Source organism: Crocodylus siamensis, chromosome 13 (assembly GCF_052110815.1).
Source record: "Crocodylus siamensis isolate JL-2025a chromosome 13, ASM5211081v1, whole genome shotgun sequence".
Classification (NCBI taxonomy): domain Eukaryota; kingdom Metazoa; phylum Chordata; order Crocodylia; family Crocodylidae; genus Crocodylus; species Crocodylus siamensis.
In genome coordinates this window covers 12,183,751-12,210,134 of record NC_143407.1, presented here as the reverse complement: position 1 = coordinate 12,210,134, position 26,384 = coordinate 12,183,751, and the positions used below count along the sequence as shown (strand labels likewise).

Here is a 26,384-nt window from a genome sequence, read left to right as displayed (position 1 = left end):
AGAGGAAACATCAGTTATTCTCAAAGTAAACAATGCTCTTGTAGGAAATACCAACACCTCGGTTTTCTTGAAATAGTTTTTGTGGCGGCAAAAAGTTTGGCTGCAGTACAGTGCATTGCTTTATTTCAATATTGGTCAGAAAAAATGGAAGTATATTACACCCGTCTGTCTGTTGCCATTAAGATGTGGCTACAATTTGATTTTGCAAATTATTGTCAAGTATTTAATATTTATCAGCACTTTCAAACATACTATTTTAAATATTAAAAAGTTTTATAGGTTTTTTTTGTTTAAGGCAAACGTCACTAAAAAAGGAGAGGCGAGCAAGGGAAGAATGAAAGAAAAGTACCATTAACATTCAGTTCTTTCATGCTGTTGAATATACAATCATTTTTATTCATAATTGAAAACTGTATATATTTAGTTGGGTATACTTTTGTATGGGGACTGTGGGGTCCTGGAGTTATGTGCTTACATTAGGATCAAGGCATTTATTCAACATGCTGGGAGGAAAAAAAACTTGAAAATGTGATCCTGACCAGTGATTATTTAAGTTTGACTCTTATGCTCTTATTAAGTGTATGTCAAGGTTACTCAACACTGGAGGATCACTCTGATGGAGAGTTATGTACAAGCGCAATGTGAATAAATACATAAAACATTTAAACATCCAAAGTACAAATAACCAACGAGCGAGTGGGTAGGCAATTCTGCAACAGGATGGACAAAAGCTTCAGAAATGTAAAACTACATGATAATTTAACCTTCTCTTCAGGTTACATTTAGGCAGAATAAGCACTTCAAGAATAAGCAGCTTGAAAAATGCTCCGAAACACAGTATAATTATGGACACTGCATGGCAGTACAAGAACAAAAAAAGAAATAACTCCTTAAAGTCTGTTGAAGTCCATTAAATGAAGCCTGAAAGACAAACTTAAGGGGATCAGAGGTAAGGGAAGAGGCTCCGCATACGTTAGGAAGAGGTAATGGAGGACCGAATAGAGGTTTCTCCCTGATAAGCAGACTTGTAAAGGTAAAGGGAACTGAACGGTCTTCTAACCCTGTAAGAGTCTGTGCCTGAAGCCACCCTCCTGAGAGCGTGCTTGGAATTTGGTATTCTCTTGTCACCTTGTCCAATAAGAAGAAAAAAACTGAACTTGAAAGTTACTGTCCTAACTTTGTTTTAAAATCAGAGGCAAGGCTGACCAGTAGTGCCTCCCATATCCCCCACCCCTAAATGTAAGATACTCTAATGCTTTAAACTTAAAAAAAAAAAAAAGGTGAAGTCCCCCCCGCCATAGCCTAAACTCACGCATTAACTCAGATCCCTTCAAAGAGTAGCCCGGTGAGACAACAGGGCTGTACCCTTTCCAAGAACAGTACAAACACAGAAGAGCGGGGGGGGGGGGGGGGGGGGGGGGATCATATTTGGGGAATCCTGATTCAATCTTGTAGTTCTGCATGTGCCAGCAGGCTGCCAGACTTCCCCAGGACAATACTGTAGGGCAGAAGATGGAGAAGATGCCTAGCACTGTATGAATAGTAGTATTCATGTGAGACTGAGGACTGATTGTGCAAAACTACTTTAGAAAAAAGGTGAAACAACTAATATTTCCTCGACCTTTCTGATGGACAGAGTTAAAAAAAGGCATGTGGGTGTGGAGTGTGAAATACTACCATAGCCTGTGTTGGTTCACTTTACTTTTCAAAGAGAAAGTAAAGTGTTTGTAAGACACTGCCTATCTTTCATTACTTAAATCTTGGGAAATGGACAGTCACATATTTTCCTAAACATACAGGTAAACTAAGAGATAATGAAACCTAGAAAGCAAAATAGCAGATAGCATCAACAGTTTAACTCCAAGCCCTAGCAAGGATGGTACATCCCATAAGTGGGGAAATCTTAAAGATTGGGAGACCAGTGCTTTTCTATACTAGTTACAGAGGCCATGAAACTTGAAGACAAAGAACAATGTTGCCTTCACCCCCTTCCCCAAAACACACCGGTGTATTAGGAGGCTAAGATCCATTTTTAAGAGTGAAAAATGCTTATGAACCCAAGTCCCTCATATGAAGAATCAACTAGATCAATTCTGAATACATTTTCAGAGCCTGTAGCTGCAACCAAGGTGATCGCCATTTTGTGAGCTTAAATTAAAAAAGTTGCTACTTAACCACTAACTGATCTCAGGCTTATTATTTAGATTGTGACGGTAATTGTTATATAATAAGATGGCAGAAAGAATCCCTGGAGCAGTATATTATGCTATACTGACCAAGATCATTGAGTGGCAACTCCTTTCCCAACCAACAGAGGAACCGGCTGAAATGTTCCAGGGCCTCTACGGGTACTGGAAGCTACAGAATATTGAGCAGAGGAGAGTCTACAGTTGCCACAGGGAACCAAACATCTTAATTAGCAGAGTTTCATAATTAAACCATACCGGAGAAATGAGAACCTAGGGTAAGAGCCCTGAATTGGTGGTTTTTTAAATTAATACAGATTTATAACCACATCTGAGGTTTAGGAAACATTACAGTTTTAATACAAGCCCTGGGAAACTTGAAGATAATTAACTTATCCTGAGGTGGCTTTTGCACATTTCATTCAAAAGTTAGAGCAGGGTGGGCAACATTTTTGGCCAGAGTGTCAAAAACACCCCAATCTGCACCCACGCGACGACTTGGTGGCTACCTGCTGTGAGCAGCTTGGGCTCTGTGGCTGATGGCAGATGCCCAGAGCCTGGGCCCACTGTGGCATACCAAAGAAAGTGGCCTCACATGCCATGCTCTGGCATGGATGCCAATACCCAAAGTTAGAGCCTGAAGTATAATAAAAATGCTTCACATATGCTATGGCTTACGAATAAAAGAAGGGTGTTTGTGCCCAAAAGCTTGCAAAGAACAATTTTTCTAACTATTTAGTCTAACAAAAAATATCAAATTTAGCCAAAGAACTTTGTCTGCCTCAGTAAAACACTTACCATTTGTCCATCTCTAACAAATGGTAAGTTTATTATTCTGTATAATAAAACTGCAACATATCTAACTTGCTGTAAAACAGGTAATGAGTAAGTTACTAATTTCAAGAACTTCTCTATGGATTTAAGCATTGCCTCTTGTATATTCATGTATTTCTCTTTATTTTCATTGTTTTGGATTTACTGATCTAATTATGCTAATGTTGTGATGACGACCTATTTATTGTTCAGCAAATTCCTATTTCAATATTATATGTACAGAAAATTTTTTTTTCCCCAGACAGGACATTTTCAAGAAAGTCAGTTTTGAAGCCAGTTTAAAAATATATTTAAGCCATAGACAGACAGTGAAACTATTCAGCTTGTATGTGAGATTGAACAAAAATGTATGCTGCGTTGTCAGTAAGTAGAAAATACTTCTTTTTCTATCCCTGACTTGTGTGCACATGCACGCACGCACACACGCGCACAAACAGAAAAATCAATGGAATACAGTGTCATCAATTTAAAAAAATGTGTTTCAAGAAGTATATGTATGAAGTCTTTTCATGGAGGATATTGGCTTCATGCAGAGCTTCTCTCAAAGGCTTACTGAAATATCAAATGAAAGGAAGCAGATTTGAAATGGATAGCTATCAAATCCAACAGCTGTATCTTCTCCAAGAATGAAGTCATAAATTTCCAGAAAAGCACTGAATGGACAATAAAATTAACACCTATATAAGGAACACCTGGAAAAGCACTGTTTATTGAGAAAACAAAAGAAACCACCTCTGATGAATTTCTTGGTCAGGGACATCAAGCACCAATGCAAGAGAACATTTATTGCAAAACAAGTTCAGAAGATACTATGGCAAGAAGTAAAATCAAATTCTAGCAGGGCAAAAAATTACTTAAACAAAAACAAATATACTTCTTTGGATTCTCTGAGTTCACTGCCCAGTGGACTCAAAGTATGCATTAATACCATACTTAGGAGGATGGAAGGGAACTATTTCAACAGCTTAGAACAAAAATAGCTTTTTGTGGGTTAAAAATGAAGTTAAACATACCTTTTTCAGAACTGCATGATCCACTAAACACATCAGTTTGGAACAAATGTCAGGTGCCTAATGCAAGAGAGAGCTTGGAAAGTTACATTTAAAAAGAAGCGTGACCTCATTAAATGAGATCACAAGCAGCCATTTGAGAATCTTTCCAATGTAAAATGATCCATTACTGAGAAACTATGAGTTTAAGCCTCAAGTTTGTGAAAGGCACTTGCATTAGAGGCCTAGATTTTCAGCAGTTTAGGGTCACTGAACAATTCTGTTCTAGGACATTTAATTACAAACATTTACTGTATGTTGTCATTTCAAAAATATGAGAAAATAATTAGGTGTGAAAGAGCATAATGCCTTCATGCAAGAGACAATTCTTGAGTCTTCAGAGTGAACGAAAATGGAAAGGTGCCAATGAATCACCTTACTGAAAATGGTGCTGTTTTCCACTATGTAATATGAACATGTCAGAAGTAAGGCAAAAACCTCTCTGGTTAGATAGTCTCCCTAGCTCTAAACATATTTCTTCCCCCCCACCCCATATCATATTGTTCTTTGTTCTACACTTGTATAACACCTAAAACCTGAGTCAGAATTACACATTTTTGTTGCTCCTATTCACCAAAAATTAATTCTCCCTGCTCATGTAAAAACTCTTGCACTAACTATAGTTTTATCTTATTTACTCAAGTCAAATTTCCATTCTTGTCTAAACAATAGGTGGTACTGTTCTTTTCTGTAGAGTTGGCCAACATTCACAACAGGATTTTCTCAACGATGTAACCCACTTAGTTGAGAAACAGAGCCAAGGTGGGAATTGTTAAGACAGCAGAAATCCATTTGTATCAATCTGTGTAGGTCTCACAAATAAACTAACACTGGTCTAAAAGAACAGTCTTGGTAGTTCACTAAAGCAGACAGAGTTTCTACCTCAATCTTATTTATTACTGGTCAAAAACTTAAAAAAAAAAAAATGAAGATGATGATGACGACAATTTTAGGTTTAACAAACTCAACCACTCATTACACTATCAAGTTACATTATGCTTTCCATGAAGGATCCAAATAGCATTTGCATGTTTATCTCTCTACCCATAAAAAATGAATTCAGGTGAAAATGGCTATAAGATTACCAGGACTTGAATATAACCCATCTGAGAGAGATGGACAGTTAGTGGCTTGTGAGTATTTTAACAGTACATTTGACAAGAAGAGTGTCAAAGCAGTCATTCCAGAAAGTATTAAATAGCAATTATGACATCAGGCATAGACATTAGAGAAACAAGAAAACACAAAGGATTGTGAGCCTTCTAGGTAAGGGTTACCATAAGTCCTCCTGCACAAAAAATTCTAATACATTTCACTTGATACAACTGCGGATTTCTAAAGCATATTTTAAAGGCAACCAAAATGAAACCTAGAAAACCAATATAAATATAAGCTTAAAAGATTTAACATTTTAGAAATATTTCATCCAAAGGACACCACACATTGGTTACTACTAGTAAAGTGAGCTAATCAGAAAAAACTCACCAGTAGACTAGCTCCAGACTGGAATAAATTGTAGGGATAAAGAATACGCTCATAATGTGCACGGATGTGTGAACCCACAGCCTTGCCAGGAGCAAAACCCATTCTTGTGGCTATTTTGGTCCATTTCCTCTCCTTACAGACTACATCAAATCCACCTTCTTCTGCCACTAGCTGTAAACAGGAAGACATAACGGTCACACTCTCAAGAATAACATTATTCTTATTATAAACATTTAAAGAGATATTACCAGGAGAAGGGAGGGGGTGGGGCGGGGGGGGGGAAGAAGAGAAGGCAAGGAAGCAACCAAAGGGAAAAGTGTTTTCTGTTAATACCTGCTATGGTAACCAACAAATAATTTATATTCAGCTTTCATATTAAGAGAAAGCTAGAGCTTTGATATTTTATTTAGTTTGTCATAAAATTTAAAGTTTTGGTAAATATTCCACGATGAGTCTAACAGGAAAATTGGATAAAGCAAGGCTTATAGTCCTGCCTGAAGAACTTTAAGCTAACCTCCCAAAACACTAAATACTTACTCAGTCAGCACTCCAACACTATTTTCTAGTGTAATGTCAACTATATACTTGTCTAGAGTCCATTTTATAGAGTATGAACCTGCGGTCCTCACTTTCTATGCAAGTAGCTTATCACAGAAGCAAGTTTACATTCAGTCTAGAAGCAGAAGGCTCATGACATCTTTTGGGGTAAAAGATAAAAAGCTTTTTTTTAAAAAGTCTTACCCTATTAAGTTGAAATAAATCCAAGATCTTCCTCTCTACATGTGGTATTTTGAGCGTACATCCTTGGAGCTCCCAAAACTTCGCAATCTGGTCCAGAAAATTCAGTTTTACACGAGTCTGAGCCTAATAGAAGACAATCTGCATTCAATAGGCAGCACAATTTACCTCCCATTTTTCAACATTCATAGTGTCCAAGCCTTTTCAAGTTCTGTTACAATAGCCTCAAGCACCTGCTCTTACATTTCTTCCCCAAGCAGACTTCTGGGAGAAAGAGGTAGCACGGAAGGCAGTGTAGAAAAAAAAAAGCCATAAAGCCACCCCCCTACCTTACTTCAAGATGTCCTCAAAGGTCACTTTCCATGATGCATTCAGAAAACTAGTATCTGAGAACAGCCAGGCAGGAGACGAATTATTATTTTAGCCTATGACTGGCTAAAAAAAAAGTGTACCAATAACTAACTTGTGGTAAAAAGTTAACCTTTGCTGCCAGCATTATTTTCCCATGGCCACCCAAGTGGTAGTCTCATATTCATGAACATAAGATGTTGATGGCAGAGACAGCCATTTACTATGTTTGTACAGTGTCTAACTGTAAAACAGAGCCTTGACCTAACTGGGGCCTGTTAAAAATAATTTTGAAGAAACAATTCACACCACCCCCTCAATATATTTTAGCCAATTCTACAGTAGAGCCAAGTTTTGCCCTCAAAATAACACTGCTGTTTATGTTCACTAGAGATCCTTCCTTCTTTCTAAAGACACTTTGAAGAGATTCAGTTTTCATGTTTTATGTTGCATCTGGTTTTCAGAGGTACTGAACCCCTGAGAAGTGTCAGTTGAAATCAATAGGAGCTGCAGGTGATCACCTTGGTGAAAAATCAGGTCCATTATTTTTCAAAATACCACTTGTTTTTTGAATGCAGTTTGGAGCAAAGGTGACCTTCAGCTTCATTGTATACTCCTAAATAATTCTCATTTTGACAAAATAATTGTTTTAAATTATTTGTGTGTGTAAGTAGGCCAATACTAATATCAATGGAATCAGTTTATTATATTACCTCCAATTCGTTCAGCCTCTGTATCCGTGGAGTAAAGTGAAGTTTATCAACGTCACATGCAAACGGTGGTTGCCAATCCTAAACAGAAGAGAAAAATTAAATGTTTTTGTGTGTACGCTTATCAGCAAAACTTGGGTGGCCCTCATGCATACACTACGATCCAGGAGAATCGACGATTCCCATCGGCAAAACTAGACTAGTTAAAGCAAAAAAGTCACTCCCCCTCCATCTTCAAATTTAAGTATACTTCCCCCCTCCCTCCCAAGTGGTTGCATAGAAAAAAATACCCAAGGAAATTAAGAGAAAGCAAAACATCTTCATGTTATCTGCAAGAAAATTAAAAATAAATACTCTAGTGCAGGTATACTTCTTACTTTTATTAAGAATTATGTTCCAGTGCCTTTAATATCCTTGTATCAAAATAATATTGGTCTTTCACTGACATAATAAAGAGTTACACAGACTGGGCACATCTATAGGAGATGTTTACAGTTGCTTAAATTACCTCCGCAGTAAACCATAACTGTCTATACATGCGGTACTATTAGGACAGAGTAAACTAATTAAATCCACTGTAGGATAGTACTGCCAAACACAAGTACTATCCAGTGGGGGGAGTTATTTACGCCACTGCAATGCATATGTTGACGGGCTGGCTGGGATGTGAGGTTGCTACAAGTGCAGGGGCTCCCAGCTGGCCAGTCCCACAATGAAGCATCCTCATGCCCCAGGTAGCCCTTCCACAGCATGCTGTGCCAGGTCAGAGCAACCCCAAGCTGGCAGGCTGACCCCCAGGGTCCCCTGCCAACTGGGGCTGCTCCACCCCAGCTCAACATGCATGCCCAGGAGTTTATTCAACTGCATTAATAGTACATGCAGACATTCCCACTAATTAGCTTTTTAATCCCACATAGGTTCACATATACAAATTGGTCTTTCGTGTATGATCTTTGGCAGCAGGTGAGAAGGGTAATGCATCTCTCAGCATTATGAATCTCACCAACTGCAAAGGCCCATTTGAAACAGTCACCTGGAAATTCTGTCCGTCAAACTCGCATAGGAGGTTTACTGTAAAGAATTTACTGTGCAATTTCTTTTGTGCAAAACAAGGTCAAAGAAATCTTTTAACTTCTAGATAAATGTTATAATTAACAAATATATGCAACATAAAAAGGTGAACACTGCTGTCAGGCAAAATAGAATCTAAACTAAACTCTTTCATTAATGACAAAGTGAGTTACAAGGCAGACACTGACTTTACTCCTGGGAAGGTAATTATTTGAAATCAGAGACTTTAAATGCTCACGGGACAAACACAGCAGGTAAATATTTTCTTTGCTTCTCATACATGATACTCTTAGCAACAGGAGCTACAATGACAACCAAGAAACAATTACTTCAACTGTACCCAACTTGGAAATATTCAGTAATAGCTGACATTTGTTCAACAAAATAAATAAAAAGCACTAACACAGTGACAGATATCATAGAAAAACAGGACTAGAATAGACTTCATGAGAACATCTAGTCCAATCCCCTACACAAGCCAGGATCATCCCTATCTCAACCATCCTAGACAAGCGTTTGCCTAATCTGCTTCGAAATGTTTCCAAGGACAGAAATTCCAGAAGGCTCTCCAGGCAGCCTGTTCCAATAGTCAGGAAGTTCTTTGTAATCTCCTCCCAATTTTCTCTGCTGTAGGCTGACACCGTCTCTCCTAGTCTTGTCCTCCAAGGCCACAGAGAAAAGCCCATCTCCATCCTCTTTCTCATCTCAGTTCAGGTATTGAAGACTTGTTAAATCCCCCTTTCCATCCTCTCTTCTCCAAACTACACAACAGTACAGGCAGTCCTCGGACTTACAATACAATTGTTTCCTAAAAACCATGTCTTAAGTCAAAACGTTGCAACTCAAAACCAATTTTCCTATAGGAAACAATGTTATAAATGAGGGATTGGTTCCTGAACCAAGGCCCGATACCCTATTTTCACCAAAAATAACCCAGAATTTTGTACTCGATCAATTATAGACGAGAAATATAGCTACACTAATGTATTTATATTGTAAGCAGCAATCATATTGATTTGGAAGGACTTCTTTGAGGTGACTTTGCTTTTTGAAGGGCTCTTGGCTGGAGTCTTCTCAGGAGTCTCGGCTGCAGGTTTTTCTTGAGTCTTGTCTGCTTTCTTAATAAAAACGTGGAAGGAAGTTTGGACAGATGTTCTCCAGGGAGGTGGGTTACACAGCAAACTTGTTTATTGGCATGGCATTGGATAAAGCGTTTTAAAGTCAAATCTGATATCAGAAAGTTGAAACAGGGTGTCCCCAAGTGTGAAAAGTAACTCAAAACACTGAAGTACAGGCAATCATCAGCTTACAAACTAAACAGTACTCATTAGTTCAGCTTTTCCTCACAAGTCATGTTTCCCAGACCACTAATCATTTCTGTGACTCTGACAGAGTCTCTCCAATCTGTCCACACCTTTCTTGAAACGCAGGGTCCAAAACTGCATGCAGGACTCCAGATGAGTTCTTGGCAAATGGAGTTGAAGGTCACTTTCCTTGATTTGCAAGTGACACTCCTATAAATACAACCCAGTACAGTTACTTTGTTTTATTTATTGCAACAAAGCCACACTGATAGCTCCTATTCAGCTCTAACCCCTGAACTCTCCCTTTGCAGTACCACAGCCTAAACCAGTGGTTTGCAGAGTGCCACAAGCCCGTTCCAAGGGAGTCACAGTGCAGATACCACTGTAGACAGGTTAAAATGCCCATGTGCCTCCTGCAGAGGCAGGTCAGGAAGCAGCTGTGGTTGGAGGCCACACTTTTGCCACAGCCCTTCCCAGTCTGACCCCACAGGCGCTTTTCACTTCTCATCCAGAGGGGTTCAGGCTGGGCTGCAGCAGCCCTTTACAGAGCTCAGCCAAATGAGTCCTACTGCACTGGAGCAGCTGTGTGTACTGCCCAGCCAGAGAAGCTGACTGCAGGGACACCCTGGGCAGGTAGAGACCATTCTCCCTTCCACCCCTGCCCCAACAGCCCAGGTGCACAGGGGAGTTTGACCCAGGGCACAAAACTCCTTAGTTATGCCTCTGCTTCTGCCTGCTTTAGGTTTTTCAGAAAACCCTAATACAGGCAGAAGTGCGCAGCAGCACCTTGGTTAAGAATAAACAAGGAAAGCAGAGGTGGTACAACAGTGGTTCTCAACCAGGGCTGCCACCAAATTCAAAAAGCAAAAAGCTGTGGATGGGGTACCCTGGCTCTAAAAAGGTTGAGAGACACCGGGGTAAACAATCATTCCCCAGTCTATATCTGTACATGTGATTATTCTGTCCCAAGTGCAGGATTTTGCATTTGTTCTTGTGGAATTTCATCTGACTGATTTCAGACTACTTCTCCAGTTTATCCAGGCCATTCTGGATCCTAGTCCTAACCTCCATCGTGTCTGCAACTCCACTCAACTTGGTGTCACTCCCAAAGTTGTGAATAGTGCATACAGTCCCATTCTCCAATTCATTAGTGAAACTGTTAAACAGTACCAGACTTAGGTCAGATTCCAGGGAAGCCCCACTTGACACTTCCTTCCAACTAGACCTTGCACCATTGCTGACTGTGAACATAATGATCCAATCAGTTATGTATCCACCCATCCACTGCTCTACCCCACCCATAGGGCCTGTTGCCTTGTCACAGAAGGAAATCAGGTTAGTTAGACATGACTTGCTTTGGATGAATCCAAATGGACTGTTCCTGCTTACTTTGCTTTCCTGTAGATGTTTGGAAATAGATTCCTTGATGATAAGCTCCATAATACTTCCAAGTATTGAGGTCAGTGTGACCCATTTCTAATTTCCCAGATCCCCCTGCTTAAAGATGTGCACCATATTTGTCCCTTTTCCAGTCATCTGGTACCTCACCAATCTCCATAAGTTCTCAAAGGAGTATTTGGAGCTAATAGCTCTGAAATTACCTTGGCAAAATCCTTTGGTATTTTAATATTCAGCCCATCGTGCCCTGATGTGAAAACATCCAGCTTTTCTAAGTTACTTCTAACCTTTCTCTAGACTGCTGATCTCCTTGTCTAGCTTTGCTGCCAGCTGTGCTCATCATCTGCCAGCTGACCTTATTCATGTAACAAAAAAAAAAGGCATGAAATACGTTAGAGGCAATGGATGCTGCACAGAAGGCTGCATTCAATAAGGGACCTGAACTTCCCATGGTCTTCCCTTATTTCTGACATGCTGGCAGAATGCCTTTTGTTGCTGTATGCCCCTTGCTAGCTGCATCTCAATTTGTCTTGGCCTTCCTGATTTTCTCCTTAAACGACCATGAGATAGTCACACTCTTCCCTAGTGAGATGACAATATTCCAATTCCTTTTTGGTGTTTCAACTCATTGAAGGGTTCACTGATTAGTCAAGCTAATCTCTTGCTGCACTTCCTAGCCTTTCTTTGTATCAGCATAGCATAGCCTTCTCTTCTGCCATTATTATAGTGCAACCAACTATCCTGGATTCCATTCCCCACCCAAACCTACCTTGCATGATGCTCTGTCCATCTGATCCCCGGGACCCAACATGAACCAGCCCCAGAGCCAGTGCACAGGATCAGTCTGGCGGAGCACCCCATGCATTACTTGCACCATGTGCAGAGTGAGCCTTGGAGTGGCGCCCAGTGTACTACACACGGTATACAGAGCTGGGCCAGCCATGAATGCTGCATGTGGCACATGGGACCAGGGTGCGATGCAGTCTGCATGTGGTGCCTTGCCAAACTGGCCCTGCCTTGGCTCTGAGGCCCAAGGCAGACCGCAGACCAGATTAGCAACTGCCATCTGGCCTGTGGGGCTGGGTGAGTTTGACACCCCTGTCCTAGAGCAAGGGGCAGCAACCTACAGACTTCATCTAGTGGGAAGGTCTGATCTCGTGTGCGTTTTACTAACCAAGTGCCAATTCTCAACTGTCCAATTTGATGCATCTTCTGCATTTTCCAAAAAGCAGGCTGATCCTCTGCTCCATCCCAGCTCTGTGCAGAGGGTTACTCCCCCACTTCATGGCAGTTCTGCATACCATTACCTTGGAATTAGCTACTCCACATTTTTGGCCATCGCACTTGTGGGAAAAATCAAGTATTATTTTGAACTGGTTCACCATTATGTATGGACACAGAACACTCCATGTCCACTGTCTGGTCAGTCTTCCAGCCATCCCCGACAGCACGGCACTACACCCTCAGACATACACAGCATAAGGGGCTGTTCTGGAACGCAGCCAGGACCATGCTGTCCATACATCTACTGCACAGGGAGACCAGTTTGCAAGGCTGCACTGAAGCAAAGCTTCCATGCCAGTTCCATCTCTCTCTGGGATCTCAGGATTCAAACCCCTGCCTTGGAAGCTGTGCTGTCACCTTCCCCTCCCTTCTAGAGACTCTGCTTTCCTGGCTGCAGGATCATTTGCTGTTGAGGTGGGAAGAGATAGGTTACCAAGCGCAGGGGGGAAGAGGGGGCTATTATAGCCTCCCCAGAAATAAACAGGGGTCCAGACAGGCCCCCTTCCCCCCCACCTCCCAGCACAGGAAGGTGAAATTAACAGTGCAGCTTTAAGGGCAGGGTTGAAAAGCTTAAGATTTTGGGGGGCACCCAATAGCATGCAACCCCCCCCCCACCCCAGGAAACCACAAGCACAGGGTCACACAGTCCTCCCTAGCACCTGGCAAACTCTTCACTGCCATCCCTGCCCTAAATGGTTCTGGGATCCCACCAAGTGGAGGGTCCATTGCCTGTCACAGGGTCCAGAATGCCACCTCCCACCCTACACACAAACACCTGTACATTCCCAGTCAGATTCCGCAGAAGCATAATTATGTTCTTTATTAAACGCAGCTTTTTTTTTTTTCCATTCATTTTTTGAGAAGCAGGAGCAGAAATTACTATTGTGGGTCATGATTTCTTCCTCGGCATCCAGCCAAACTGGGTCTTCCTCCGCCTCTGAGGGAATCCTGGGGAAACACCAGGCACCGAACCCCAGGAGGCATGATGGTCTGGGTTCTCTACCACTTCTTGATGGCATTTTGGCAGCAATACAATCCCTAAAAAGTGCCATTTCTGCTTAGAAACTTTAGCAGCGTATGTGCATACACTTCTGTCCAGGGACAACTGTGAACTAGTTCCCAATCAGTAATATTCCTGGAATAGGTCAAGTGTTTTGCCTGTCTGCACCCCAACCCATTACCCTCCTAATTCAGTAAGTTCCACCAAGTGAAAAAAAAGCTTTGTAAGTATGAATATTTCCATCCAAAATGTGTTTGTGAGGGTCTCAAGTTTAAGTATGCTTTCTTCCAAAACCTACACTAATGCTGCTTAAGTACTTTTGTCAAGGTGGTAAATTAGTGGTGTCATGAGTGTCAAAACAAACAAAATATAGATACAAAAGATAGTTATGAGCAAAACTGGACTCTCAAAATGAGGCTTCTCCTATAGATTTCAAAAGAAAAGTCAACAACATTTATTCTTCTGAATTGAAAAACAAACATCATTTACTGCTATTTTTCTTAGAGGATGACCTCTGTACATGTAAGTTAGTATTGCAAGTAGTTCTCCTAAACAGTTGAAGTTTACATTACTAATTTTGGTGTAGTTCTAGATCATAACTATGAGGCCAGAAGAGATCCCTGGCTTCATGATTTCAACTAGTAAATTTTGCATCCAAATTCTTTTGTAAAGCTAGAACTTCAAAATAGATATCCAAACATAGCACTCCACCAAACTGAAGATTGTTTTTTCTTGGCAGGCTGTCCTAAAGTTCAGGCAGGAGGCAGGGTAGATTTGAACCTTATAGACTAACTAAATCAGAAATGCATGGGAAGTTTATGCATCTGTTTTAAGCACAAAATTTAGGTTTATAAGTTGCAAATCTGCCCTATTTTCTGCCTGGCTTCAGACTAACATGACAGCTACCCTTCTCTCTTCTAAATGTTAACAGTTTTCAACAGTGAAGGTAGCCATCCTTCCTCCACTTTTAGTCTTCCGGTTTTGTCTTCCAAAAACTTACTTGTCTGCTACATTAAAAAAAGCCAACTAAAACATCTTCTTGTGTATGTACTTCTAAGCCACAATAGCCACCTCTCAAACTTAATAAATAGAGCTCCTTTAGCCCCTCTTTGCATGACATGCCTCACACACCACAAGTTATGTTTCACTTTCATCTGAATCCTCTCCAATTTTTCAACATACTTTTTAAACCGAGTCAGTACGTCAGTCTTCTCTGCTCGATGCCATCGGGAAGAGAGGTGTCACTTCTGCTCCTGTTCGACATTCCCTTGTATGTACACACAAGGATCTTGTTAGTAGTTTTCTCGCACATCATCATGCTGGGAGCTCATAATCATTAAGATAGTTATCTACAATAAGCCAGCTTCCCAGGATGCCTTTCTTGGCAGTATGACCTACATTCATTGTTCCTAGAAATACAACCTTGCATTTGAGAAGGAACTGTGGACTAGACTCAAAGAAGTAGGAGGTCCGCTCTAATCCCAAATTCTTATAACTTTATTAAAAGAGCACATTTCAAATGAGCCCATCTTCCTATACCTATAACTAACCTAGGCTTATCATTTAAATCACCACAGTAAAGTATGACAACCACAAACCCTAATTACAATGGTTTTTCTCCTACAACATTAGAAAATAAAAAGATTACAAAGCAGGAGCATGGAGCCTGAGCATGAAGCCCAAGGGTGTGGACAAATACAACATTTAAACCATTTTAAATGCTGTTTAAACTGCAAGCCAGACATACATGCCAGTTTAGAACAGTTTAAACATCTTGGAATATTTCAAAAGTATACCTGGATAATCAGGTGTCATTGAACTAGTTCAGTGTTGTGTGCAAATACCAAGCATTCAATGACTAGTGTCTGGTCAGTCCTCCAGGCATCCCACACTGCACTGCTTCTCCACCCTGCTGTCCCAACCCCAAGGTTTGCCATAGCTTGCAGCCAGAACTCTACTGCCCCAATCTGTATTGCCTGCCTTTGACCCAGTGCATGCTTTCCCAGGCTGAGTCAGGCTTGCGGGTATGGGGCAGATGGACAAAAAGAGGTACTCCTGTTTCTGGATCCCTGGGAAACAAGTGGCAGGGACTGCCCAATGTCTCTGAAGCTTTTAAAAAGAGCACTCTCTACCAAACCACTGGTCAATTTTATTCCATTCCTAGCAACGAACATGGAGGCCTTGGACATTTTTTTCCTCTTCCTTGGTGTCCAGCCAATCAGAGTCTTCCTCCCCTGCTCAGCAGAAACTGCGGCACTTGCCACTGGGACCATACTGCCTGGGTGATTGGGAATACCCAATGGTGGTTTGAGAGCACAGCAATGTCTAAAAGGTGTCTAAAATAGTAAAAAACCATTGGCAGCATGTATGCACACCTCTGAACTGAGACAGCGTGAACCGACCCCCAACCAGTGACATCCTTGGAAAAGTTCAAGTGTTATGTCTGTCCAAACCCCAAGAGTCCCAACAAACAGACTAAGTCACTGACAAAGAACATGCTAATCAACTCCTGGAGAGAACTGACACAGGCTAACAAATACTCCCATAAGGCAAGTGGTAGAGGTTTATGTTGGAGATCTAGAAGGACAGGTTCAAACCCTGACAACAGCCTTAGAATGGGAGAGCAGAGGATACTTTTTTTTTTTTTTAAAAGGCAGCTGAGAAAACAAACCTAGTCTACACATGACTCATACTAAATTCACAGTTTAATGAGTCAGACCAGTTATGGTGCAATGATAACATACACTTTGGTCATAGGTTTCACATTCAAAGGTTGATAAGAATTGGAAAGACTGCTGAGAACATTTCAGCTTCTCATAAGTACAGACTTAAAAGATGCACAACGGCATGAATGCAGCAGTCAAATAAACTGAGATGTAGCCTTCTAGTCACTTAAACTTTACCACTAAGGCTGAATATTTAAAGGGTTAAAAAGGAAGTTATCGTATTTTAAAGCCATTGTATCATAGAAGTAGGGTACCAGACCAACTCGCCCACTCAGAGGGGATGCCAGAATGGCAGACCCTTGGGGAGACTGCACTGCAGCAGCTGCCACAGCCATTGCCTCCATCTGGGTGTTTTACCAGCAGCAGCAGCAGCAACTAGGGGTGGATAGACTTTACCACAGCAGCAGCAGGGGCAGGCAAGAGTGTGCTCTCCTCCTTCCCCGCTCCAGCAGGATTTTGCACAGGGCACATCATTTACTAGTGACTCCTCTGTGTTATAGCAACTGACTGCTTACAGGGGTAAGAAGGGTTTCAGTCACTCCAAACTTTGGGGCAAAAGTGACTGGTGTACTGCATCTGACATTAAAAGACTCGCTCCAATAGTTCCTTCGTACATCTATTTTATTTCAGCGGAAGATGCAGACAGACTGTAGAACTGCCACAAAAGACCTTTCAGTGAATGTAACATTTAATCTACAGTATCTGGCATTCGTTTGCTATCTAGCCTCAAAAATTGGAATCTGAAATATCAGTAATTAATTCAGCTCTTGTTTGCACACTGAATACTTATGTCTATAAACAGAGGGGGTTTTTTTATTTTAAAACCAATAGAAATAAGATGACAAGAAGGTGGGCAGGAAGTGTGAATGTGCAGAAGCATTCCATTTCAACTGTTGGGAGTAAATAACAACTCTCTCCTGAATGAGATCTCCTTATTACCTCTTGCAGGAATGTAATGACCAACAAGGGGCCAAAAAAAAGACTAACGAGTTCTGAGTAAATCAAGGCAGAACTACTAAAATGTGCATCAATTCTGATGGCAGGTTTGAGAGAGAGCTAAAATTGACTAAAGTTTTGCTCTCCTTACCGCATCTCCATAATTGGGCCAAAATTGCTTAAAGCACATGGCTGCTTCAAAGATAATGTAAAGACTTCTAGGGCTGACCTACTATATTTGGCTCCCTACCTATTAGCATTCTCAGATCAATTAACACCTGGCAAGGCAGAGGTCTGAAAGGGACTTTTAAATAAGCACATACAAACATTAGCACTCAAAAAGAGTTAAATGAAGAATACTCCAAACCTCATATTAGGATGAAGGACATTTTCTATATCAAACAGAATTCCTAGGAGATTAGACATTTGATATAGACCTCACCAAGTTCCAGGTCTTCACAGGATAGCCATCCCTCTTTGCAGGATATGGTACAAACAAGGACTAAAAATGTCAGAAAAGAGGCTCCTAAGAATAGAAGTCTAGCCCACTGCAAAGATATGAAAACAGCATGAAAAACCCCTAAGGGCATTTCAAATGAATTCACCAGCATATACAATGCACATTTATTGCAATGTAAAAGTGAATTTTCTTTACTAAGCTATCATGGCAAAGCTTACCCCATCAGCCCTAGTCATGTGTACAGCAAGCCCTCCATAAATTGGGATACCGCAAGAACAAGTGGCAGTGATATTGGAGAAAGTGAACTGAAACAGAAACCCAATCCCAAAGAGAATCCTGATCTCCTTAACGTGTGTTAGAGAGCTAAATTAGAAGTGAGACATTCCTGTCCCAGAGCTGCCGCCATGGGGAAAAGATGCCATTGAAGAGATGTCATGGAGTCCTGCAGGGGGTGCTTGCTTGGTACCAGTGTGCTACGGTTTTCTCGGACCTCCAAGAAGGCCCTGTACAACCACTGGTCAAATAATGTCAATTGACTGGTCAATTCACCTATTATTTGACCACAGTGAAAAAACATCAATGACCTTGCATAGCTGGCAGCAAGGGCAAGAGTGAGGGCCCCCTTACTCCTGAAGGACTCAAGATGCGCACACACTCACCATTTAGGAATAGGCATCCCCTGCCCTGCTTCTCTCTCCAGAGTTTTTCCAGCTTCCTTTTTCTTCTCCATATTAAGTCACATGGGACTGCAGGAGCTGCTCTGTGGTGGGGAAAAGCTTCTACTGGCCATCTGTTGTGATTGCAGGCATCTCCAAATCCAAACAGCAAAATTCAAAAAGATGGCCTGCCGCCTACTTAGCGCAACTACATTTTAAAAACTGACTTTTGTCCTTTATATTTGTTCCATGCGCTTTATTTCTGTTTAACGTCTTTCTTTTTAATTTTGTAACTGCTTGAGCTGACTCTGGGGTGTTGGGATAAAAGCCAAGGAAAAGAAGAACGGTTCAGTCTTGAATGCCATTCACATTTGCATCCAACACTGATAGCTATAAACATTCATTACATTTTTTTCTAGAATTTAGTGTCACAGTTTCACATAAGAGTTAAATAATGGGGTAGGGGGTTGGAATTAGCACATCTCTAATCTACTGAACAGTAAAGTCTCTCTCCCCACTGTTGTAATAAATGAGTACTTAAAAAAAAAACTTAGATGCAACCCGGATTATGTTATACGCATGAGGCTACAGTTATGTTCTATAATGGTAACTCCGTGTATTCTTTCTCTGCATAACCTTATTAGTATGCATGTTCTTGCACCTGCTTTCACTGTTGGGGGGTTTGGGGATTACTGTTTGGGGTTACAGTGGATTGGATTGTGTGTCCTACCAGCCCTCCCTTCCAAAATGGTGAACCTAGTTGGCGTGCACATGTTACAAGTGCAAAATTATGCAAAGGCACAAAAAAGTCAGCACTCGCTGTGAGCTGCGCAGAGATCTGCAGCTGGGCAGCCCTCAGTTTTAGTGCACAGAGTGAGAGGAGGAAGAAGAGGAGAGATTCTGAATAGGAGTTACTCCCTGGAGGGCCTTTTGGCTTATTAACTCCTCAGAAGAAACATATTTGTGAGGACAAGTCCCTACAGCAGGTTCAGTCAGAAATGTGTTATTCACTAGAGCTGAAAAACCCCAAGTCGGCTGTTGAAGTAGGTCAAGATCTAAACCAGCTGGCGTTGCACAGGCAACCTGAAGAGAGAGAAAGTGTAGTTCCTGTTCTTACCAGTTTAACCAAAAGGGAACCAGTAGGAGTGGTGGTGACCCCCTGTGGCAGCAATGGAGTGGCTCTTTGAACATGCTCTAATTTTTCAATCTCTCTGAATTACGGACTTCACAGTGCTCGATCAGATCTCTCACCAGTGCTGCGAACAACAGCAAAGTAAACTTTCTACTCCCATTTTACATTCCCTTGGTATTTAAATGCCAGAAGAGATTGGTAAACAATTGAGTCTGACCTGTATGATTTTACCTTGTTATCTATCCATCACTTTAATCAACTTGTGATCAGCTAAAACAGGGATTTCCAGTATCTGACATCTTAGTTTTGTGTACCTCATTTTACTTACCTCATTTCTTAGGAAAACAGCATATGACCTATAAAGCTTGGTAATTTGGTTCAATGGCTAATTACCTTTACTGTCCAAAATGTGTGCCTTACTTCTATTCAAGTGTCAAGACTCAGCTCCAGCCACTGATACTCCTTATACTTTTCTCCACTAAGCTAATCAGTCCTTTATATCTATCATTCTTTTCCTCCAAAAGTAGTTGGGTAAGCCAGTCACTGCTCAGTATTTGTTTTAATAATAGAAATACACTGACTTTTCACAGATTAGAAGGGACAAATATAAGTGACTACAAACTTCCCATGTAAAATAAGTCACAGAACCTGCCTCAATTCGTTTCTGTTTGAGCCAAGGAACTTTTTTAGTTTTTTAGAAAACTAGTAAAATTTAATTTCATAGTTGCCAATCATGGAGGATCAACCACAATTTTTGGTAATATTCCAATAGTTAATTATTTTTACTATTAAAAATAAGCACATTAAATTTTTTGGCACTATAGGTAATTTTTTCCCCTCCCAGACTTGGAATATTTTTTTCAACTCTGTTCTACCCCCTTTTTCACTTAATCAATATTCTTTGTAAAGTTAGAATACCTAAAATAAATGCATTCCAAAAACTGATCTCACTACTGGCCTACATGGAAGAGGAACATGATTACTTTCATCAACAAAATTTGTAATTTAACAAAATACAGTAAAATTAATTTGGAAAAAAACAAAAAAACCCACCTTTTTCTATAATTGTGTTAACTGAAATTTGGTACCACCTTCTAGTTTCTTCTGACTGAGTTCCATATTAGCCATTTCATTTTTTTTTCTCTCTCAGAAGTTAAATCTGCCTAACCAGCATATCACCAGAAGTCCTCTAAAACTTTCCCAGTGCTCCAAGGCTTACTAAAAACATCAGCAATTCAGAGCTTCCCCCTTCCCCTAGAAGATGTTTAAAACCCTTGGTTGCAACAAATCTGCAGCTCCTACACTTGTGCAGAGAAGCTGCTTCAATGTGCTGCAGTTACAGTACATCAGAGCAGACTCGATTAATTGAGTCTGCTGGAGCGTGGTAATTACCACGCTCCAGCAGACTCCAGCGTCTCATGTATCAGCATCCCCACACTGAAAAAATGGCAGTGGGGGCACTTTACCCATTTGACAAGCTTTAGTTAAAGCGCCTCCACCACCATTTTTCACCACATGGACAGTGATACAAGAGATGTTCTTGGGAGCTTTAATTAGAGCAGCTCCCCCCTCTTTCCCTCCCCACCCCACCCCGGACTCCCAGAGTGCATCTATAAACAGCCAAAATGCTTATCTTCCGCAGAGCAGAGCTAAGGTTCTTTATGTGCCTCAGCTATCTACTTCAAAACTTTAATGTGTCTGTATTCCTTTAACTCTAAACTTAACTGTGAAATTCTTGAGTTTTAATGCTGGCTTTCCAAGTAATGACACCTCTCTAGTATACCATCCCTAGTCTCTAGTCAAAAGAATAAATGGTTATAAGACTGCATAAGATGTTAACCAGTCTGAACTCAATTTTAATGGAATAAGTAACTTGACTTCGTATTCCAAGGGATGAATACGGTACTGCAATGGTTATTAGTTGTTTCTTGTTTTACGGCTGACTCCAGCATGAGGACCATCTACAATGCTTTACAACAGAGGTTGACAACTTTATTGCTGTTGGAAGCTACTTTAATGGAGCTTAGTTCTGAGCACGAGCCATTTCTATAGAGGCCAGTGCCACTGCCACCAAAGCAGTAGCTGGAGCCACAGTCACTATTGCCCCCCTGCAGTACCGCCACCACTACTTCCCCCAGCAGTCAAAATGCTACAACAGATCCCTGGCTCAATGGGCCAAATACAGTCCTCTGGCTATACATAAATAGCACCATAGTGGGTCAGACCAAGCCCTGCAACCTATCTCCAACAGCAGCAGGAGTGGATTTTGCTTTAGAGAGCACTGAACCATGTACATCTAGAATGAACTATCCCCTATTCGTTACCCTCCCTGACATCCACCATCATTGATTTAGAGATGCCAGAGGAAACATTTCTTACTGTTCGATTTAGAGATGCCAGAGGAAACATTTCTTACTGTTCTGTTTAATAGCTATTAATAGATCTATTGTCCATGAATTTGTCTAGTCCATTTTTGACCCTGGCTGTGCTGTCTGCCTCTACAACCTCCTGTGACACTGAGATCCACAAGTTAATTGCACACTGCACTGTTAACTGCTTTACAAAATGTGAAGACCAAGGAGAGGAAAGTTTTTCAAGGAAGAGAACTAGAAAGGACAAACTTATTTCAAGAGGGAAAAAAAAGGGTCATTATGAAAAGGCAGAACATAAAGATTCACACATTCTAGAAGCGGCAGGACGAACTCAAAGAGGACAAAGAAGAGTACAAGCCTAGAGAAGGAGAGACGGATAGCTGCAGCCAGAAGCGTTAGCTGTTAAGGCCCCAAAAACTGACCACGGAAAACTGGCCCTTGCATTACCCGTCCAACGCCCTGGCTTCACTGTACTCTATCTACCACCTCCTTACAACCTTCTTTAGGCTCCCTATTTTTCTGCAAGAAACTGCAAAGGAAGATGCAGTCCCAAATACAATACATTTTTTAAAGAAATCCTATACTGCCCGTTTTTTTCCATGTTACTTTTTATTACTAGTGGCAAGGAGTTTTGCTACCTCCTGAAAACAAAGGCTCTGCCTACTCCAGGCAGTCAGGATGCTCTTCTTACATAGCAATCACTGTTTCATTCTTCTATAAAAGTGTTATTACAATCAATTCAGAGAGACAGAGTTAATCTAAAATCACGCAAAATACAAACTCACTAAGCTAATGCCAAAGTTTACAATAACTTGCTCCTCAAATTTACTCACCACAAAAATGCATGATAAATAAAGTATGTTTTCAATGCATGAAAAACTCAAAGCTGCAACACAGCACAAGACAAATACAATGCATTCAATCCTTTCTTTTGTATTCAGTTTTCCACTTTGGTTTGAAGTCCATGGAGAGAGCATTCATTGGAGCAGTCTATCAACTATTGGCTGTGCTACATAGACTCATTTAAAATCCCTACCCCAGCTGAGCACATAGGCAGCCATACCACTTTCAGGCTCCACATGCCAACATTCACAAGTAACTTCACCTTCGCCTTCCCACTTCATACAAAATGCACCAGGAAAACATAGCCACACTTGCCATTTTTGGCCTACAGTTATTACAGCCAGAGAACTGCAGTTAAAACAAGAAAATCAACAATGGAACTGGGAATGCATTTCCCTTTAACCACTCTTACAAAACCAGTTTGGGGAGTTTCTAGCACAGGGATTGGTTAGTAATTCTTTTTGTTGCTATACACATGCATGTGTAAGGATGGCGACATAAGGCAAGTTTGAGATCTAATGGCCCTTCAGCTGCTTAAACCCATTACCAATCTCTGGTACGCTGGGTTATCTTGATCACACCCCTGCAATACATCAGACACTGCCCTCCAAACTTTAATCCACCATAGATTACTTTTTTCTACTTCAAACCAGCAGGCAAGTAACTGATAACCGTCACTGGTGGACAGCAACCAGAGCTACTTTTTCTATAGCATAACCAGCTGTCATCCTTGTGGGATTGCATGCGAAACCAGAATTAGTTCATGAGCAAGTCTCCTCCCTGACCCCGATACTGTGCGTTATCCCAGACCTTGGGTTCCACCATCCAGCAGTTGTGGTTCAAATGCAAAAGTACTAGTCCATCTGCTGACAATAATCCAAAAACATAGCACAGTAAAGTCAGTCAACTTGAAGTTTAAGTTAATGCCACCAACTTGTCTCAGAATGACCCAGTGAGGTAGAACTTGCAAAGAGTGTGCATGTAGGGACTTCAGAGCCATGTGCCTAGCTGGAGATTTCAGGAACCTAACCAGAATATGGTACGCTGGGCATACTGTATCACCTTCACAGTAAGGTCTTCATGTTAGCCCTTGTTGCATCACATGGCGCAACATCTATCTTGATTTTAAATAAAACTCTAATGCTCCCTTACCTGAGGTAGAAAGCATGACCCTAACATTTTTGTGTAAATGTGGAAGAGCCCACTTTTCAAAAATTCAGCATCTTTCCAGTAAGGAGGAAGACTAGCACATTCATGCTGTTAAGAAGGGCTAGGAAAATGTCAGTTCCATGGACTTCACAGGAGTTTGACCTCTTCCCCCATAATCTGTAAGCTCCCAAAACACAATTTCAAGATCTCATCAGAGATATGGTTTCAGGAGGGCCAATGAGGAATTGAAGTTGTGCTTACACTGGTGCTATGACTGGCTCTAGCATAAGCAAGAGCTAGGGGCCAGATTTCATGAGTGCTCATCTTCCAGTCAAGCACAAACATGTTCAGTATCCAGCAGCTCCCACTGTATCCAGTCTGGCTCTACATTAGAAAGCCAGTGAAACATATAACTATAGCAATATGGCCGGTATTGGCTGGATGCTGGCTTTTTTTTTTTTTTTGGTGGGGGGGTAGTTGGAGAACAAGACATTTGAAACCATGTTCTTCCTTTGGTAAAGGAACAAAGAAATGTTGACACTAGTTATTTGAAGACCTAAAGGTCCCTCCATCTCCAACTTCTCCATTAAGAAGCATAGCTTATAAAACATCTTTTATTATTAGGTTTCTTTTCTATGCCAACTTGCAAATAGGATACATTTAGATTTAAAACCTAAAACACCAAAAAAGCTACGTAGAAAGTGAATTCTGCTCATAGTTTGAAGAAAAAAAAAAGTCAGTTGGCCAAAGAACTGATTTTCATATAAGAGATTATAGAGGTTCAAGACGGAGCCCCGTTTCAGTAAATGTAAAGTTAATGAGGACACACATTCTCAATTGCATATTACATCTCTTCCAGAAGATGGAATTACCTATAGGAAGATGACCCTGCTCAACCCAATTATAAATGTATTTCTGATCTCAGACTGTATCATGAAGTAACTTTATTTTATTTCAATCCTGTTGGCAAGAAGCAAGTTACTGAAGGGTTTTTTTCCCCTAGTTACACAAGAATTTTAAATGTAATCAAGTCCAACCAAAATGCGTCCGATTCATGCACTTTGGTTTCAGAACTTACACTTAACCAAAAATACATGCACAAGCATTTGGTAAACCTCACTTCTTACTGGACCAGATGTAAATCTTTCAAGCACTCTTATTTAGCAGGACAGCATTTTGGCTGCCGTACAGTAACTATCCTAAGTTCCTTTGCACCACCTTACCCTTGAAAGTAGGAATGAACCCTCCCCTCTCCCCCCCACAAAAAAAAACCCTTCCCAGGGAGTGTTATTAAACAGATCTTGGTCCCAACAAGAACCAGACCCAAACAGGTCTCCTTACAGTGCCTTCATTAAAACAGAATGAAACTACATTTCTGTGCAAATTAAAACTTGAGAGAGGTGAACTATTTAAGTAACACCAAAAAATAATAAAGAAATAAAGGGAGAGAAGGAAACTGTGGGTTTCCAACCCAATCCTTTTGCCACCCGAGGTGATGAGGAGGACTTCATACTTTCCCCCAGTATGTCTAGCTTTCTAAAATGGTGGCCATATCTGCCTGGGATTCAGAGAGAGAGAGAGAGAAGAGGCCCCCCTCCAAACTGTGGGCTGGAGAAGCAATGGCGATGCAAGTGGAGGGGAAGGTTACCTGTCACAACTAAAGCCAAGCCTCGGGGCTGGGCAGGGGGGCAAGGAGCAGCAGCAGCAGGCAAAGGGAGCCATGTACAACCCCAGCTCGCCACAATGCCAACATGGAGGGCAACACCCAGCAGCTGCCTCCTCTAGGTCTCCCCCCGTCGTGGCTGCTCCCCCCGGAGCAGCAGCCGCCCCAGGGAACTTCGCCGAGGCGCTGGCACATTAAAAATAAAATAAATAAAAATTTTTAAAAAGAGTGGAGAAAAGAGACCTCCCCGGGGAGGGGGGCACCGCTTCGAGGCTGGTAAGTTACTTGTGCGGGGCAGGCTCTCCCCGCCACGAGGGGCCCGGCCGGCTGGGGGGCGGCCCGCCCCACACACAAAGGGCGGCCGGCGGCGGAGCACTCACCGGCGGCGGCCGCACCTTGCAGATGCCCGTCTGCTCGGCGATGGGCCGGATCTTGTGGATGAAGGCGAAGGGGTCGGCGAACTCCTCCCAGCTGGGCTCGAACACGGGGCACTCGGGCGGCGGCAGGAACTCCGCCATGGCCAGGCCGGGCCGGCTGTATCGCTCCCGGGCCTGGGCCGGAGCCCGGTCCCCGTCCCCGTCCCGGTCCCGGTCCTGCTCCGCCGCCGCTCCAAACAATCCCCCGCAGCAGCCGCCGCCGCGCGAGCCGCCCAACCAGACGTGCGCCTCCGCCGGAAGGGGAGAGAAAAGAGTCCCGGACCCACCCCCGGCCCGGCCCGGCCCGGCCCCTCCGCAGGGCGCGGAGCCGCGCGCAACCGGCCGGTGCGCCGCGGAGGGAGTTGTTACCTGACGCCACGGGGGGCTCCTGCCCACCTGAAGCAGATCAGTCCCTAGCTGCTCTGATAAAAGACGCCACCTGCAGCTCCTGTTTCCCCCACACAAAGTGGTCCTTACCAGCCAACGCTTGTCCCAGAAAGTCCCCCACATCAGGCTTGGAGGGACGGGCTCAGATAAGCGCGATGGCCGATGTGTCCTCTGTGCCAAAATGAAGTTTAATTCCTCCCTCGGATCAAGTGAAAGCCCCGCTCCTCCCGTTAGCTG

At 42.0% G+C, this 26,384-nt stretch overlaps 1 protein-coding gene across 4 annotated transcripts in view; it reads right to left on the bottom strand.

Annotated features, from left to right (window-relative positions):
• The window catches only part of KDM5B (lysine demethylase 5B), an 84,425-nt gene extending 58,402 nt beyond the window's left edge, over positions 1 to 26,023 (bottom strand). The window contains exons 1-5 of one of the 4 annotated variants that reach the window (XM_090025226.1): positions 25,725 to 26,023; positions 7,354 to 7,431; positions 6,296 to 6,418; positions 5,555 to 5,725; positions 4,034 to 4,090 (exon numbers count right to left, since the gene is read on the bottom strand). In XM_090025226.1, the coding sequence (XP_089881352.1) occupies positions 4,034 to 4,090; positions 5,555 to 5,725; positions 6,296 to 6,418; positions 7,354 to 7,431; positions 25,725 to 25,862 (567 nt within the window). In that variant the 5' untranslated portion in view covers positions 25,863 to 26,023. The remainder of the gene's footprint in view (positions 1 to 4,033; positions 4,091 to 5,554; positions 5,726 to 6,295; positions 6,419 to 7,353; positions 7,432 to 25,724) is intronic. The other 3 variants (XM_090025227.1, XM_090025228.1, XM_090025229.1) reach the window with 3 other exon arrangements.
• Between the last annotated feature and the right edge of the window lie 361 nt (positions 26,024 to 26,384).